The sequence below is a fragment of the Rhopilema esculentum genome, chromosome 13, assembly GCF_057945365.1.
Source record: "Rhopilema esculentum isolate cy_ngs chromosome 13, ASM5794536v1, whole genome shotgun sequence".
NCBI classification, from domain to species: Eukaryota; Metazoa; Cnidaria; class Scyphozoa; order Rhizostomeae; family Rhizostomatidae; genus Rhopilema; species Rhopilema esculentum.
This window is the reverse complement of record NC_142827.1, coordinates 6005112-6021686: the sequence shown is the minus strand read 5'-3', so window position 1 is coordinate 6021686 and position 16575 is coordinate 6005112. Positions and strand designations below refer to the sequence as shown.

The following is a 16575-nucleotide window of genomic DNA, read 5'->3' as shown; positions in this document are numbered from 1 at the left end:
TAAATTTAATGAACACTACAAAGGAACAAGGGATTTGTTTTTTTCTTTCTATCCATCGCTAGATCGTTCTCTTTGTGAAAGTTACCCTCTTTCAAATCAGATATTAATTGTTTTTATCAGTTGCACACCCATCTCAATCACTTCGATAACAAAATTATTCTTCACTTTATAGGACATAGACTCTGTAAGCAAAGCATCAGAGGAAGTGAAATCAAGCAAACTGCTAATGAAAATTCTTGAGGTGAGTCTAATTTCATTATTTTGTGTAGCCAATCAATTAAGCGATACATTTGCCAAGTTTGAGTTTCTTGATGAAAGGCGTGATTCCATTCTCTTTTACTTCTTGACTTCATGTCAGAATTTAGGAATGAATAATGTTTTTCTTAAAGATTATTTAAACATATTACTGTTGTCTCGAAAATTATCCCTTTTATTTTTCTTTTTTCAAGATCGTCCTTGCTACTGGGAATTACATGAATCAAGGCAATACCAGCATGTCTGGCGCTTCTGGGTTCAAAATTTCGTTTCTTACAAAGGTAAAAACTTTCATTCCCTTCCTTTCATACGAGCTGAATAATCCGCATGATATTTAAACCTGCTATGAAATTGAATTCTCATTTACCTGCTACGTAACGCTAAAAAAGTCAATTTTCAAATACATGCCTACCATCAATTTGCCTATATTGCAATATGCGAACTTATAATGGGATAATAGCGTAAAACACGGACACAGAATGGTCCCCCTGAGTGCAAAGACAATGATCCTTGAATATGAAATGATGCTGGGAGTTAACTTATTTGTAATTAGATAACAAAAAATATTTTTAAAGAACAGACATGCAAGGAATGAAAATAATGATATGGCGATGACACAGTCGCTGTTCTCTGCAGCCAAACAAATTAAGCCAATAGAAACAAAGTAAGACTATTTGTACCTGACAAATAACTTATGATCAATTGATCTTATGATAGAGAATAATATTACTTCGTGCTGCAGATGCCCTCAATTCGTTATTTGCCACGCATTTGCCTTTTATTTGTAATTTAGTTTTCTTCTTATAGCTCATAAGCACGAAGACGAGTGATAACAAATCAACTCTCCTTCATGTTATTGTCAATTCAATCAAGAACAACAAATCTGAATTGCTCGATGTTAAAGACGAACTTCCAAACGTACCCCAGGCCGCTAAAGGTACCTGAACTTTCAGTTTTGCACAGCCTGGGCTTTTTTCTACTTGATCATTTTTCGAACTTCACTTTGAAAACGGCTTTTAATAAAACAAACATTTTACTGGAAACATTTTACAAAGTTTTTTAGCCTGACACTCCTTAGAGTATAAAACTTCAGAATTCTATAAGTAAGCTGTAGCATGTTTGCTTTTTTCAAAGCCATTTTCAAATTTTGTACCACCAAAAATTGTTCAAATTTCATTTTATAGAATTTGGTATATAGTTAAGTTATAGGAGTCTAAATTTGTGCATGTCTATTGCAAACTTTGTTGTTTGTTGCTTCTTATTTTACTCATGATGCATAATATTTTATCTCAAAGATTGTCACTACGAAAGGCTGAACCTTTTCTAGGAGTTTGGATTAAATTTGCCCATAGGTGTTTTTATAATAAACAGGAAAATTTCCCGAGCTGTAACCGAGTATATACCCATTATAACACATTTAAGTTTGGTTTCTCTAGTTAATATTACCGTTACAAATATTTTTCTAGCATCCAAAGGAAAAGTATTTATAATTTTTTATTTTCTTTACGAATCTGTTTTAGTTTCAAGCCAAATGCTCAGCCTTGAAATTGCAGAGCTGCGAACTGGAATGAAGGTGGGTTACTTGACTAGGTTTTTTTCTTACTTATTAACTGGCAAGCCAAGTTTCTTTTCCAGCCAAAAAATAATTACCGAAGCCTTGAAATAAGCTTTTCCAGTAAAAAATGTAAGATATTTTTTTAAAAACTGGAATCTGGGGAAGTTAATTTGTCCGAATATGCCAGTCAACATATAAATAAAGTTGCTTAACAACTTTCAGAAAATATTCCAGAGATCTATGTAAAAAATACTAAGACAAGGCTTGGCATAAAGTTTAGCGTGTGTATGGGTGTCCCCATGGCTGGCTTGGGCCTTTTTAATTTATTAAAGCCTTATACAATTGATATTTTTTATTCATTTAAATCCAGGAAATACAAGATGAGTTGAAAGTTTACGAATCAGACGATAAAGACGACAAATTCCGTGAAGTTATTGGTGTATCTTTTCCATGAAAACTTTGATTACATTTGTGCATGCTCGACGCTCTGTTCAATATGCAAAGTTATATTTCAAGTGGCAAAAACCCAATAACAAACTTGAGCTAATCCATTCAAATCTTTAAAATGATCTTTTTCTTAAAAAATATATTTGAATGTAACAGCTACTTTCCTGTGAACAGTATTCATGAATATATCTTTTTGCTTCGTTTATTGCATTTTTGTACACAATATTTACCCATCCGTCCGTATGATAATTTGGATTTATCAGTCCCGTGTATTTTTCACTGTATGGTTCAGCTAACATGGAAATTTACTTTAAACCCTTTTCAGGAAGGTTGAGATGAGAAAAGATACGACTTGCAGCAATAGCTATCATTCTGTACCAAAGGGATGGGGGCCTTTTTATCCGTAATGTGAAGACTGGGCCTTTTCTTCATGGTGAGCACGCTAAAAAGCTTTGTTTTCAATGTTATTAGTTTTCGACTTTGATTTTTTCCCTAACTCCGAATTAGAAATTTATAGAAAGAGCTGAGAATCAATTTAAGGACTTGATGGACACATACGAAAAAATGACAACGTCCTTCAAACAAACAGCTGAGTTTTATGGCGAGACGAAGATCACGACTGAAGATTTTTTTGGCGCTTTTGCTATTTTTCTACAAAACTTTGAGGTATGTCTAGTTTAAGGATTTTAAGCCATCCTTTTGACCATCCTACGACAAAGTGAAGTTGGCTTCAATTTCATCAAAAAGATTCTAATCGGCTTTGCTTTTCCTTCTCCAACTCATTTCACTCTCTAACCCCTAAGAATTCTTAGAATATGAACCTTTTGCTTGCAATATTCCTAAAATTTCACTGCATACATTTAGTATGCATAGGTGCATTCTCGTAATACGACTATTACTTAAGGACGAAAGAGTTTTTTTGCCTTTTTCGATCCAGCTTTCCAAAATGCCCAGTACGAAACGTTTCGAAAACAAGAAAAAGACATTAACCTTACTATTCCATCTCTGAAGCTAAGAAGATTGTACAAACTTTTTGTCGATGCTATTTGGAGAGCCAAAAATCTAAACTGTTTAATATTTTTCTTTTCTTTTCCCGAATACCAATACTTCGCCCCTTCCTCCAGAACGATATTGATAGTCTATGTCATACAGTTTACACGAAAAAATGTTTTTTCTAATATTCTTAATAATTTCATATTTCAAAGTAAACCAACACTTGATCCTGTTCAGCGTTGCTGCTAAAGTTTTAAAAATATTTTAAATTTATCTAGTATTATCACAGTGCAAAGTTTGTTAGAATTACATATTTTCATTGCAAACGTCAGTGATAAATGGTTGAGCAACTGTATAGAAATTGAATACGTTGAAAACATTCATTTAACAGAACAATGGGCTTATAAGTCTTGTACATTTTGGAGGGCCCTCTTCTGTTCGACTTGAATTCATAAAAGCTCTGGTGTTAGGGAATAGGTCTTTGTGCTTCCTCTTAACGGCAAATAGGCCTTTTAACAAAAAAAGGAATCATATAAGCCTTTGGGGCCGCAGAATCTCGGTATACCTCGCGTTACTTTCGATCCGCCTCTAGATATAAATTTCTGTTTAATTTAGACGTTTAAACTTTGAGGACGTGTCGAACGAAATTTACTTAATAACGGAATCCATGACACACTACAACATTGCATTGTTATCAGGGGCGGATCCAGAGCAAATTTGTAGAAGGGGCAGTTGGTAGTGGGGGCGCTCAAAAATTTTCAGAAATTGGTGACGAGAAGTAGGTTTAGCGCCTTCGTTGTCTTCAAAAGCGTGATTTTTCTAGCAAAACATGATACATTTTCAGAACAAAAAAATTGACTTTGAAGAAATCCTTGAGAAAAAGTAACCTATAGGTCAACTTTTTTACCTGATTCTCGTTCTTCAAAATGACGCACAATTTCACAGAAGGGGCGCCAGACTTGCTTCAAATCGGTCCCCCTTAAATCCGCCACTGATTATTATCCGTTTTTTTTCAGAGCGTAAAGAAAGATGTGATGTCAGAAGAAGAAAGGAAAGAGTACTATGCCAGAAAGGAAAAGGAATTCGAGGTATATATTAAATATTTGGACTATTTTGCTTGTGTAAAAGGGAGACTTTAAGCTTTTTTAAATATCAAGGATCGGATAAAAAGCTTTCAAACAACTTGCTCTTTTTATGATTGAAACGAAACTACATTGTGATGCTGTTTCAGCATATTAACTTGACTGGTAAAGTTTGTTCTCCTTGACAATTTCGAATGTTTTTCCTTTAATCCTATGAGACACCAACAAGGCATCTATATAATTGAAACTACTGATTTGTCGTTGGTTGACAGTAAAATAAAGGATAACCTACTCACACCGGAACTCTAGAACCCGTCTGTCAGCTCGGCTTGCGATTATTAACAACTGGCAAATCGAAATTAAGCAGGAAAAAAAGGGGGGCCAAAAGAGGGCCTGTCCGGGAGTTGAACCCGGGACCTCTCGCACCCTAAGCGAGAATCATACCACTAGACCAACAGGCCGTTAATATGTAGTGAAAAAATTTCCTTAAAGTTTCCTCAAATACCTGCCCTCTGGCAAGTAACCAGTAATTTTTTTAACGATAAAACCACCATCTTTGTAATCTGCGTTTTTGCACCTGCGCAGCTACAGGAAGGTCTTGAAATCCTTCAGTCTATACACCTCGTGCGGTTTCTTTAACATTTCGGTTCGAGAGGTTGGCCAATGTTTTGACAGGAAGACGATTCTCTTCAAGCATTCATTATAGAACTGAAATATTTACTGATATTAAAGATTTGGAAGGTCTACTACAATTAGCAAAATGTTTGGCTTTACAGATTCATGGGGTTTCCCTTCCTGCCAAAATTCGAGGGAAAATTAAACAGCTTATTTTTATCAACACTCCCCAAAATTTCCATGAATTAAATTCCTCGGAAATAAACCTTTGGAAGGTATTGAAAGCTAAACGGAGAGTGATTGAAATATTTTTTTACCAAAACGGAACATACAATGACTCAACATCATTGTTGAATTGAACATCAACGAGGCAACTTTATAGACAAAGACACTAAACACGAATAATACTGTTACTTATCACAAACTAATAAATGTGATTTGTTTTTGTTACTTTCAGAATTTAGCCCCCCGATGCTTTAATCAGAGAGACTCATCAAAATTTACATACTTCACCGTACAAGCAATACAGTTTTATAATGGCCTATTTCAGAAGCTCCTTGTTTACGTTTCATGCCGTCTGGCTCCTTGTTTATTCTCTAGGTTTTCTATTGTTCTGAAGCATCACCGAGCGTCAAAGTTAAATTTATTTAACTTTGACGCTCGGTGACGCGTGGCTGAAAAAACGCGCTGCGTGCGCATAGCTGCCGAAAATGCTAACCATATTTGGTCAGCGTCATGACGCGCCGCGCCGTGACGCGTCCAGTGTGAATTCAGCTTTATTGTTCAGTCTCGACCGTTTAAATGATTAAAAGCCAAAAACCAGACAAAGCTGGGGGCACGTAGAGAAAAACTTGTAGAAATGAAACAGGAAAACAGCACTCCCTCCATTGTAATAGATGTTGAATATAAAACTATCTGCGTTTTACTTAAAAATTTTAATTTCTAGCTAATGTTTTTTTGCTAGGAAATGAGAAAGCGAAGAGGCTCGTCCGTGAGTAGAAGCCGTACTCAAAGTGAAGAAAGACAGACTCCTGTCTCTGTGGTTGACGAAACTGAAATTGCGAAAGGATTTGAAGCTATCGTGAAAAAGAGATTTCCAGACGCAACTGATGGTGAAAGGGAGGGTGATATTTTGAAAAACTCGCTAAACGAAGTTGTGACTCATATCAAGGCTTCAAATGAGTTGCCTTCCCGAAAACGAGACAGTGACAAAGGCGTTGAAGAAAGTGCCACTGAATCAGGCTCTAAAAATGTCAGTAGATCGGATATTTATGGACCCAAAAAGGAAGTGTTTGATAATTTAAACAGCCAGCTTTCTAAAGTCAATGCTGACCGGTCGCTGGACACGACTCCAGGGAAGGAGGGGAATGCGTTTACCTCGCTGTTAAGACGAAGACCGACGGTTGAGGAGAGTAAACATGAGGAGAAAAAGACTGAAGAATCTTTTTTCAGTACGCTACCAAGGACCAAAGCAAAGCCCCCACCAACCATTCCCAAAAAGAAGAAGGTACCCCCTCCACCTGTGAGGCCTAAACCCAAGCCTGGCACAGGTGAGATGAGAGCAGCCACTCTTCCCCGGTCGTTGTCAAAGGCAAGACCTACAGAGCAGCCAGAAAGTGTTGGCAGCCCAAAACATTCAAGAAAGATTTCTGTGCCAGCAAAAATGCCACATGACCCGTTGTCTTCCTCAGAGGTTGAAGCCAATCAGGAAAAAAAGAAGTTGTCTGTTACTCTCGAGGAGAAGGCAAACATGCGAAACGAGGCTGCTGTAAGCGAAATTAAAGACAGTGTGAAAGATTTACTAAAGGGTACAGACTATCAAGGAACATACACTGAACTTTCAAAACAGTCGGCATCAATCACAGTCGCTGGTAAGCCTTCAGAAACCAGTGGGAAACATGGAGAAACGTCAAAAGCAAAAGCAGAATCGACGGCGATCGGAAAGCCAAAAGTGACTGAACAGCCTACACAAAAGTCAAATGAATTAGTTATAAATTTGGAAAAGACACTCCCAACATATAAGATCGAAGTTAGCTATTTTGAAGAGAAGCAGAACCCCCCAGAAGAAACAAGAATCAGAGTAAATTCCATGAGTGAAAAGCCAAAGAAGCCAACAAGAAAAATCTCAGATCATGTGACGATTAAACCGTTTGAAGCAACCAATGTGAGCCCAGGCTACGAACAGAAAGACTACGATCATGAGGATGATGATTATGACAACCTGCCGTCTGATAAATTCGATGAAAAGGATGGCCAAGTTGAAGAAACACCTGTTAATGTAGTAGAAGATGAGCCCGATTATGCCATTCCGGGTTTTGCAACCGATGACCGGAAACCAGAAGATTCAAAACAAATTCGTCTGGATGGAAAAGCTGAGAATGTTCTGACCAGGACAAAAGATAGCGACAGCTTAAATGATTACGAGTTACTGGAAAATTTCGAGCAAGAAGGTAATAATGAGGCTAGTAAGTCTACAGACGTACGTAAAACCAGCTTACAAATCCGGCCTAATCGACGACCTGCTCGCAGTTTATCTCTGAGTTCGTCCCAGAGCTCGGAAAGTGACTCTCCTAAATCTTATAGGAAGTACAAGCAAAGTCGTTCTACAGCATCCAAGACAAAGTCATCGCCATTGCAGAAAATCAAGGGGGTTATTGATGGAATAAGAAGTCGCTCTTCGTCGGATGCTTCAACTACAAGTAACGTTCTAGAGATGAAACCAAGCAGGGACTTTGCAAATCTCAGTCCAAAACCAATATTAAAATATGGCGACCTAAGCTCACTATCAAACCGTTCACAGTCTCCTCATTCAGTAACTTTCCAAGACTTTTCATCCGATGAAAGGGAATCAGAGGTTGTAAAGCTGAGCAGCGAGAGTGAAGATTTTATTGAAAATTCAGTGCGAATCCCATCTTTACCCAAGGAACCCCCTCCAAAGCCAACACTGGATCCAGTAGCTCCACCTATCCCTCCTTTACATCGCTTAAAAAAACCGATAAAAGAGCCAAGTATCGCCAGAGGACCAATAATGCCAATTCCATTCCACTTGCGCAAGCAGAATCAAGAAAGTGAACCAAGGCTAGAAATGCCTCCAGCACCACCAAGTGGGCCACCGCCACCACCAAGTGGGCCACCGCCACCCCCACCACCAAGCGAACCACCCCCACCACCAAGCAAACCGCCTCCACCACCAAGCGAAATCCCCCCACCACCAAGTGGACCACCACCAGCCAGTGATCCCCCACCGTTGCCAAGTGATCCACCACCACTGCTAACTGGTCCGCCACTTAGCAAGCCACCACCTTTGCCAGATTCACCACCCATGTCTTCTCGTAAAAAGCAAACACCCAAGAAACCAGGACCGTTGCCTGTAGATTCTATAAATCCTGTACCAAATGCAAGCAACCCGTTGTCTCCATCGATTCCACAGTTTAAGCCACCCCCACCACCTGTGGCAAAACAAAATGTGTCTGACTCTTCATCGAAAGACAAGAAACCACCACCACCCCCAGCTCGTACAGTTACCCTTTCGCCAAGTCCCCCACAGATTTTGTCGCCGGTATCAGATCAGATGCTGTCCCCGGAGAAAAAGTCTAAACCAGCACCACCACCAAAACGAATTCAGTCCCTGCCAAGTTCAGCATCGCATGTCAAGGACGCATTAAATCGAAATGCACAGTTGATTGCTTCGTCAAATGATGCAAGTCGCAATCAAAAACCTCTAAATGGATCTGATTCCAGATTAAAACCAATACCAAATAAGCTTATGAATGGCAACAGCAGATATGGCGATAAAAGGCAGAACGCAGAACCTATCAAATGCCCGACCCCAGACCTTCAGGACTTTACAGAACCACTAGACAATGTTCCAATTGTACCCCCGCCGCCTTCCCCATCACCCCCAAAGACCTCGTATATGGATTCTTTTATGAACAAGGGGGTAGATTCCAATAACATTACAGACAATAAGAATCAAAGCTCGACGACGACAGGGACAAAACATGCTGTGTCTAATATGAACATGTTTATGGTCAAGGTTTTACCCACGTCACCTCCGTTGATTTTCAGAAAAGATGAAGCCAACATTGTGGACCATACTGGAACTCCAAACGGATTGTCTTCTACGCAAAATTTTGACATCAGCGATCCTATAGATAAGTCAACGGATTTCCATGAAACGGAAGAAAAGCGAGACAGAACTCAGTCAGTTACCTCCGTTACGTCGGTTTCTTTTCCCCCGTTACCACCAGATTCTTTACTCGCATCGGTTGATGAAAACTACGGCGAGAATTATGAAGAAGAGCAAAACTTTGATGAATCTCAAGTAGTATTTCATTTTTAGCCAACCCAACAAAGCCCTGAATCTTTTTAAACGTAGCATGGATATTTCTTGCGATCCTGATTTCAAATGAGCATTTGTAATTCCCACGTTTTGGCTGCAACATTTTTTCAATCTACAGAAGAAAATCATGATGTCTTTCACTATAATGTTGACAGTTACGTCACGGACTATACCATCTTAGAGCTTTTTCACGTCGCTCTGTTAGGATGATCACTATGAACATATTCGTATCGAAATCTTTCTTACTTTTTCTGCAGTTCAAAAGATGCCTTATCTTAATCTGTGGTTTATTTTCCCCGTAGCAATTGTGGCCTTCTAGGATAGCTGCAAAATTCTTTGATTATATTAATGATATTACATGATAGAGTTTTTAATTCTGTTTTTGTAGATAAGTGATTTTAAAATGGTAACATACATATTGATTTGTAAATGATTTTTAGGGACAGTTAAATTTGATTACACATCTTAATTTTTCATCATTTTTTATCGTCTAACCGTAAAGTGCTATGGCTCCCTACATCCAACATTTCAGGTTACAATTTTTAACGACCTTTATAAAGCTACATTCTGGAATCCTACAGAAGTAAGCTTAATAATGTTGTGTTTGACTCGAGTTAGCACTTTAGTTGTTAGCAAGAAATTGCCAGACCCCACATAACCTGAATAGCAATATGTCTTTGTTTTTGCCCATGTACTTCCAACTACCATGAGACCAAAACAAATCTTAAAAGGGGTTGAATATTCCCCATGGGCTGCGATCGTGCCAATCCCAAAGCTTTCCTTCCACGAGGGAATTAAAACATTCTGTCGTTATTATTAACACAAAATCAATTTATGCGTGCTTGTGACTTCCATCCATCCTAAGCAGCCAAAACAGACGCATGGAATTGGTTTTAAATCCGACTTTATGAAACTTGTTCAAGTCATAGCACGCATTTAGAAGAGGTAAAATGTCATTTAAAACAAGCTAATTGTTTTCAAACGTAGCTCTTTCGTTTGTATTGCTGGTTCCTGTTTCTATCGACTAGGTACTTTACAATATCAAATAGTGCTTATCTCGCTTCCATGTAAAGGACTGTTCTTTTGCTAACACGATTTTCGTTATTTATGTTTTCATCGTATTTAATTGTATTGTAAATTGGGGATATATTGTAAAGATATTCTTTTGAAGCGATCCAGTTTGTATTTTCTGTTTCCATCACAAGCTCAGTAAGCTCAAGGTCAAATGAATCTGCCAGTACCATTGGAAGAATACCTAGAGTTATTGGAAGTACCCTTGTTTGAGCACAAAAGAGAATGAGGGGATTGTTTGTTTGGAACAAAAGATTCATACAATTTTAACCCCTCCTCCCCCTAAAAAAGGTGAAGAGTATCTACGGCTCTAGATCGTCACACTTGATAAAAAAGCCATGCAAACTTGTCCTATGTAACCCTCACAGACAATTTCACCAGTGGCTTTTATTGACCAACATTGAAACTTAACATTGAGAGATGCGTGTCTCCTTTTGAAGCCACACACACTTTCATAAAAAGACTCATTCTGCAACAGACTATTTCTTTAAGACTTTTAGGAAAACTTTATCCTAAGAGATTCCCAAACAGGACCGTTGTTAGAGAATGGTAAATTAAACTAAAAAAATAAATGTGCTAGACTGTCACTGGTTCTGAATCAAATTCACAACTGTACCTCACTGGAGAGCAAACTTTTTCCAAGCCTTTGTTTAAATACGAGCCTGCCAAGACAGCCTTCCTTCATCTTCTGCTTAGAATGAACCCAATCCATTCAGGTATATTTTTACTCTGATGAAATTTCTATACATTATTATAAATACAACTGGATACTGATTTAGGTGATAAGAATAAATAATTGAACTAGTTATTTTCTAGAATTTTTGCTGCTCTGTTCAGTCTTTGATGATTTACTTTTTTCATCTATTATTGGTATAAAATGTTGGTAGAAGCCCTTGGTTAGGTCTGCCATGTTTTCTTGGGTGCATTCTGGTAGCTCTGCCACAGCTTTAGCTGAAAAGTAAAACAATTATTAACTGTGGTCACTACTTACACACCAGTCTCTATTTCAAACAAGTCAAAGCAAACCAAAGGAAAAGGAAACCTGAAATTCATTTCAATCCAAAATAGATATTCTTAAATCTGATTTTCTGTATAAATGTTTCATATTTTGAACAGCACAATAGGCAGGATCTTGTTATTTAGCATTTAAACAAAGATCTGTGATTTGCTACTTCGTCAATTATTGGATAGATAATCTATTAGATATAATGAGAGACAAAGGTCCATTCTGTTCCTACTTGAAAGTCATACCTGGTGAGCCAGCCATCAGAGTAAATGGCGGAACCACAGTTTCTGGTGGCAGGACAGTGTTATCTGCTATAACACAGCAATCTTTGAGTACTGACCGTCTTCCCTACAAGGGCAATGACTGACACTTTTAAAAGTCATATTCTTTTTGCAATAGTTTCACTGTGAGTTCCAATTGCAATTTTTTTCAAAGAATAATGCAAGGTAAAGTATATCAAATATACTTTGCATAGTTGAAATCCAGTAATCTTTTCAATTTGATAAAAATGAAATTTTCTTTTCATAGTGAAGTTAGGAAAAATATTCAGGGGTCTCTTTCAGAATCTCAAGAAAAACATTTGATAACTTTTGCAATTGAGAGAGTTGTTTTAGGAAACCACTTATGCAGAAAATGACATTCAGCTGGGGAATGAATTATTTCAGTTTTTGGACATCCTGATAGAAATCTACTGTTTGCCAGCTATTTCAAATCGCTCAGGTGGGACAAACCAGCAAAAGTTCATGATAGATAGAAGCTGATCTCATATTGTTCTGGTTGAATACTTTATAAAAAAAAGGGAAATACATTGATGAACAATGGACCTTGTTTGAGCTACAGGAGGAATTTACAAGCCTCAACCATATTGATTGCATTGTTTGTCAAACGTGAGCTGTGAACTCTTGAGATGTTCTATGGCCATAGTTTTGCCATTTTCAAAAACTATTTAAAGAAAATCAATAAAAATAGGAAAATATTCATAGCTTACAATTATACAATTTTTTCCAATGTAGACGTGTGAGCCAATTTGTGCAGCATTGACTATACAACCCTCTTCAATATAAACATGGTCACCAATATGCAGTGGAAAAAATGCAACACTAAAAGGAGAAAAAACCAAATGGTAAGAATTCAATTTCTAATTGTGGCACTGACGTTTAATAGGTTGCTTCTTGCTCTAAATAAAATAGGAAAATTTGCTTCAACAACTTGTAATATACATCCAAAAGATTTTTGTGGCTTGATTTCTTTAAACATTCCTGATAGTTTGACAATTTCAGATGCAATAAAAAGATACACAAACAGGACTTGTAACTTCTCAGTACCAGACCCCTAATTTGTACATACATACCCTTTACTAAATTTTTTGAATGGTGGTCGTACAACACTTCGTTTATTGATGACACAGTGCCTTCCAATTCTCACATTTGCAAGATCACCTCTTATTATGCACTCTGCCATTATAATTGTCTAAAAAAGATAAAGATGTTTCACTGTTTTTCATAAAACATAAACAACTGGAATGAAAAATCGTAACTGAATATTTTGACAGACATAAAATTTTCCATGACTACCGATATTTTGTCTTTTGGTTTTGAATAAATACAACACTAACTTACTTATCAATTACTAAAAGAGTTGCTTCATGTTTTGCTGGCCTTGTAATTTACTCATATGCTATTGCAGTATCAGTGACCATTGTTAAACTTCCATTGTCCAGATTGGCTTTGTTCAAGCAAAAGCAAACATTGCGTGTTCTAATTGCCAGATTTATTGACTATTCAAAAATAAAATTTCTTTGAAAAAATAATTGCACTTACTAGCCTTGTATATACTACATGCTTTCAGGAGTGGCAAACTAAAAAATGCGTTAATCTCTGTGAAAACTGCCAGAACTCCTCAAATGAGTCATATCTCAGTATGAAATCTCATACCTTGCCATTTAGAACTATATTTTGACTACCACAAAGCACTGACTGTCTGCTAACTTTGTTTCCAGATGCCTAGAAAGATACAAGAAAAATTGCACTGTTTGCAGAATATCAAAAGTGTTCAAGGCTACCAGTGACTATTCAGGCAAAAAGAAGAAAGAGGGAATCATATGGGAAGGTAAAGTTTACAATTGTTTACTATTTAAAATAGCTCGGAAAAGCAGAAACATGTCATGCTAAAACATGTCAAACACATTTCTGCTTTTCCATGCTATTTTCAAGTTCTGTGCTACTAGAGGTTTACTATGTAAAGACCCTAGATTTGATTGTTAAATAACAATTTTGAAGGCTAATAAGAACAGATAAGCCACCACTGACCAGTGAATGCAGAATGTTATTCAATGTTAGGTCTACATTGGAACTTTTTTATATTATGCTAAGTATCTCTGGCATGGACTTGCCATCCAGGCTGGTGCACTAGTCATAGACTGAGGCAATTTCCACTTGTTGGGCATATGATATATTCCTTTATCACAAAGTTTTGTGGAAAACCTTTTGCCTAGGCAAGCCCCTGGTGTTGGTGAATCAGTCCTTTTCGTGAGCAAAATTACGCGTGTGTGGCAAATCGCACATGTAAACAAATTTGCGCGTGCGATCGCACTTGTAAGAAAATTTGAAGTACAAACCTGATAAAATTGGCAAAAGGAGCAAGAAGGAAAAAGCCACTCGAATACGTGCAAGAGCAAAACTCAAAATTAATTAATACATAACAGATGTTGTTGCCCTTAGCAGCCATCTTTTAAAAGTCGTCGTCACTCTCCAAAGTTACAAGAGCAAGCAAAAATTGTTTCCAACAGCTACTTGCTTTCAGGGCCTAATTACGTTTTGACAGGAAATCAGTTATTACACTTAACATGCTAATGGCGACTTAGCTGAAAGACGAGACGCTAAGTTGAATGGAGCACTCAGTCAAAAGCCAAACATCACTTCCGAAAATTGGAAAAATCATATTGTGGTCAAAAGTGCGAATCAAGTAACAAGGGAAAGGGTAAACAATCATGAGACCATGGGAAATTGATGTTAAAGGGCCTCTCCAGCATTAAAAAAAAAAATTTTTTAATGACTTAAAAGTTAGCATCTGGTGCGTGTATTATGACAAAGTCATTGTTTTTGAAAAATTCCAATTAGTTTAAAAGTTGTAAGGCTTTACAGTTGCACCTTTCCGAAAAAACGACAAAAGCCGAATCAGTTTGGTGACATTCTGACGTCACAATGTGCGGCTCTCTATCGCCATGAATTTCGTATATCTTCCACCGAAGCGTGAAGGACTCATGGTCACGCGTTGATAACTGCATCCAGTTCCAGTTCCTGTTCCAGCTCTTCCCTCGCGTATAATTAATCGAAATTGTCACTTCAGTTGTTCTCCAGAAACGATGAACAACTAAAGGCTTCAGAATTGGTGTCTGAAATGCTCAAACTAAAAGCTGGTGGAACAGAACTGAGAGTACCATCACTTGCAGTGTTCAATTTGCGAATCGCCGTCGTTCGATTCGGTTTGAGGCGAGACTATCCGAAATACACTGTGACGTCAAAATTGCGTCACAGTGTCACCAAACCAAAGATTTTTGTCGGTTAATTCAATTAAATTATCGAAATGCAAGAGCTTATATCTCACAAACTGTAAAAAAATATCGAAAAACAAATAACGAATTCGTGATTTAGCAGGCTCAACTTCTTTATAAAAATTGCCAATAAAATGCAAGTGCAAAATTTGGCTGGAGTGGCCCTTTAACAGAAAACTGCAAAAACACCTTTTGGCGCGTGTGGTCAAAAGCACGCGCAATTTAACTTGCGCGTGTGCAGGCGTGTGCGGGTGCGATCGCACGCGCTAAACGAAAAGGACTGGTGAATACACCAATAAAAGTTATAAACATACCCTAGTGTCAGGTATAAATTTCAATGATCGTACTTCTGAATTCACAATTTCAATGCACACATTTTCTGCATTTCTTTCATGCATCTTGGTTTCTCATCTCATTTCAGATTACTTTGCATTTTACTGAATTTAAATTTAAAATCATTGTATACGCGAAATTCAACTTCTTTCTATTTGATACCTTCAAACAGGGTACACATACTGATATTCTAGTCTGCAGAAAACTGCAAACTACAAAATATAATAAAAACTGTGTGCTATAAGGCATGGGACACCTTTTATGTACATTCTGCGTTAATTGTACAGTTTGTACAGTTTTCTGTCATTTCTGGAAATAGTAATATCACCACTTTTGGTACCCACAACAATGATAATTTGACTGCTTGTTTTATTGTTTGCCTGGCCGCTTTTGCAGAAAAATATCCACACATGGAAAGCCTGAGTTGTCATCCTACAGTCCACAACTTCAATAATGAACACTTTCCTAGGAATATGTGATTGTTTGCAAAACTACAAATAAATGAGAACTGCGGTGACCTGACTGATAAGAAAATCTTTTTTCAATTGGTCAATGGTCTACTAATTTATTATGGCCTAACATAAAATACTTGTAGGTTTTGTGAAAAGGTGAAGTGTAATAACTTTATGTTCCTAAACAGAAGATTTAACAATCGATGAAAATTTAAACCTGTGGTTTAGACTAATAGAAAAAGTAATTGTGAACAGATCGACTTACGGTTTCGATAAACTCTGACTTGACATAATTCGTATCTTGCAACTCCATTTTCAGTTCAATTACGCCCAACAACCGCAACAACATCAATTTTTAGGGGTAGGGTGGCTTATTACCTTGAAGTAACTTTTCTAAAAAAAATTCTTTTTTTAATGTTGGCTTTTGTAAGGATAGGATATGAGCTAGTTTTCGTCAAGATATCATATAGTTGATTAAGTGCATGCAAGGTTCTTAAAATAATCTATATGTAGAAGACAGAACGGACATTGGCATAGTATTTGTTCTTTAACTTGATGATTGAAAAAAAATTAATGCTTTGTGCGAAAACTCTTCCAGCCATTCTTCCATACTATATGTCCAATCATTTAGTTACGTAGAGATGCCAAATTTTGCATGCATTGATAATACAATCCCGCAGCCATTCCTGCCTACTACCTATTTGCATATTTGCAGCAGAGGCATAAAAAATTTACACACCGGCGGCAAGTCGATTCTCTTAAAAGACAGAAAGCTTCCACAAAAAACCATTCTTCCAACATAGTCTTGTAGAAGGTAGTCAGTAAGTGGAAGATAAAAAGATCTGCGCTGTGTAATCTAGCTATCATTAAT

At 37.3% G+C, this 16575-nt stretch overlaps 2 protein-coding genes and 1 non-coding gene across 3 annotated transcripts in view; 1 reads left to right on the top strand and 2 right to left on the bottom strand.

Annotated features, from left to right (window-relative positions):
* The window catches only part of LOC135691670 (uncharacterized), a 31229-nt gene extending 20766 nt beyond the window's left edge, over nucleotides 1–10463 (top strand). The window contains exons 22-29 of the mRNA XM_065209607.2: nucleotides 173–241; nucleotides 450–536; nucleotides 1063–1192; nucleotides 1776–1828; nucleotides 2181–2249; nucleotides 2765–2923; nucleotides 4267–4338; nucleotides 5912–10463. Of these exons, the coding sequence (XP_065065679.2) occupies nucleotides 173–241; nucleotides 450–536; nucleotides 1063–1192; nucleotides 1776–1828; nucleotides 2181–2249; nucleotides 2765–2923; nucleotides 4267–4338; nucleotides 5912–9289 (4017 nt within the window). The 3' untranslated portion in view covers nucleotides 9290–10463. The remainder of the gene's footprint in view (nucleotides 1–172; nucleotides 242–449; nucleotides 537–1062; nucleotides 1193–1775; nucleotides 1829–2180; nucleotides 2250–2764; nucleotides 2924–4266; nucleotides 4339–5911) is intronic.
* Nucleotides 4722–4793, bottom strand: Trnap-agg (transfer RNA proline (anticodon AGG)). The gene has a single exon. It is a non-coding gene; the product is annotated as a tRNA-Pro (tRNA).
* Nucleotides 10464–10827: 364 nt separating the features above from the next.
* LOC135691676 (dynactin subunit 5) lies at nucleotides 10828–16102 on the bottom strand. Its single transcript, XM_065209614.2, has 6 exons — nucleotides 15970–16102; nucleotides 13301–13369; nucleotides 12718–12836; nucleotides 12355–12466; nucleotides 11612–11714; nucleotides 10828–11311 (listed from the first exon to the last, which is right to left on the bottom strand). The coding sequence occupies exons 1-6, from the start codon at nucleotides 16051–16053 to the stop codon at nucleotides 11166–11168; spliced, it is 633 nt and encodes a 210-aa protein (XP_065065686.1). The 5' UTR covers nucleotides 16054–16102; the 3' UTR covers nucleotides 10828–11165.
* Between the last annotated feature and the right edge of the window lie 473 nt (nucleotides 16103–16575).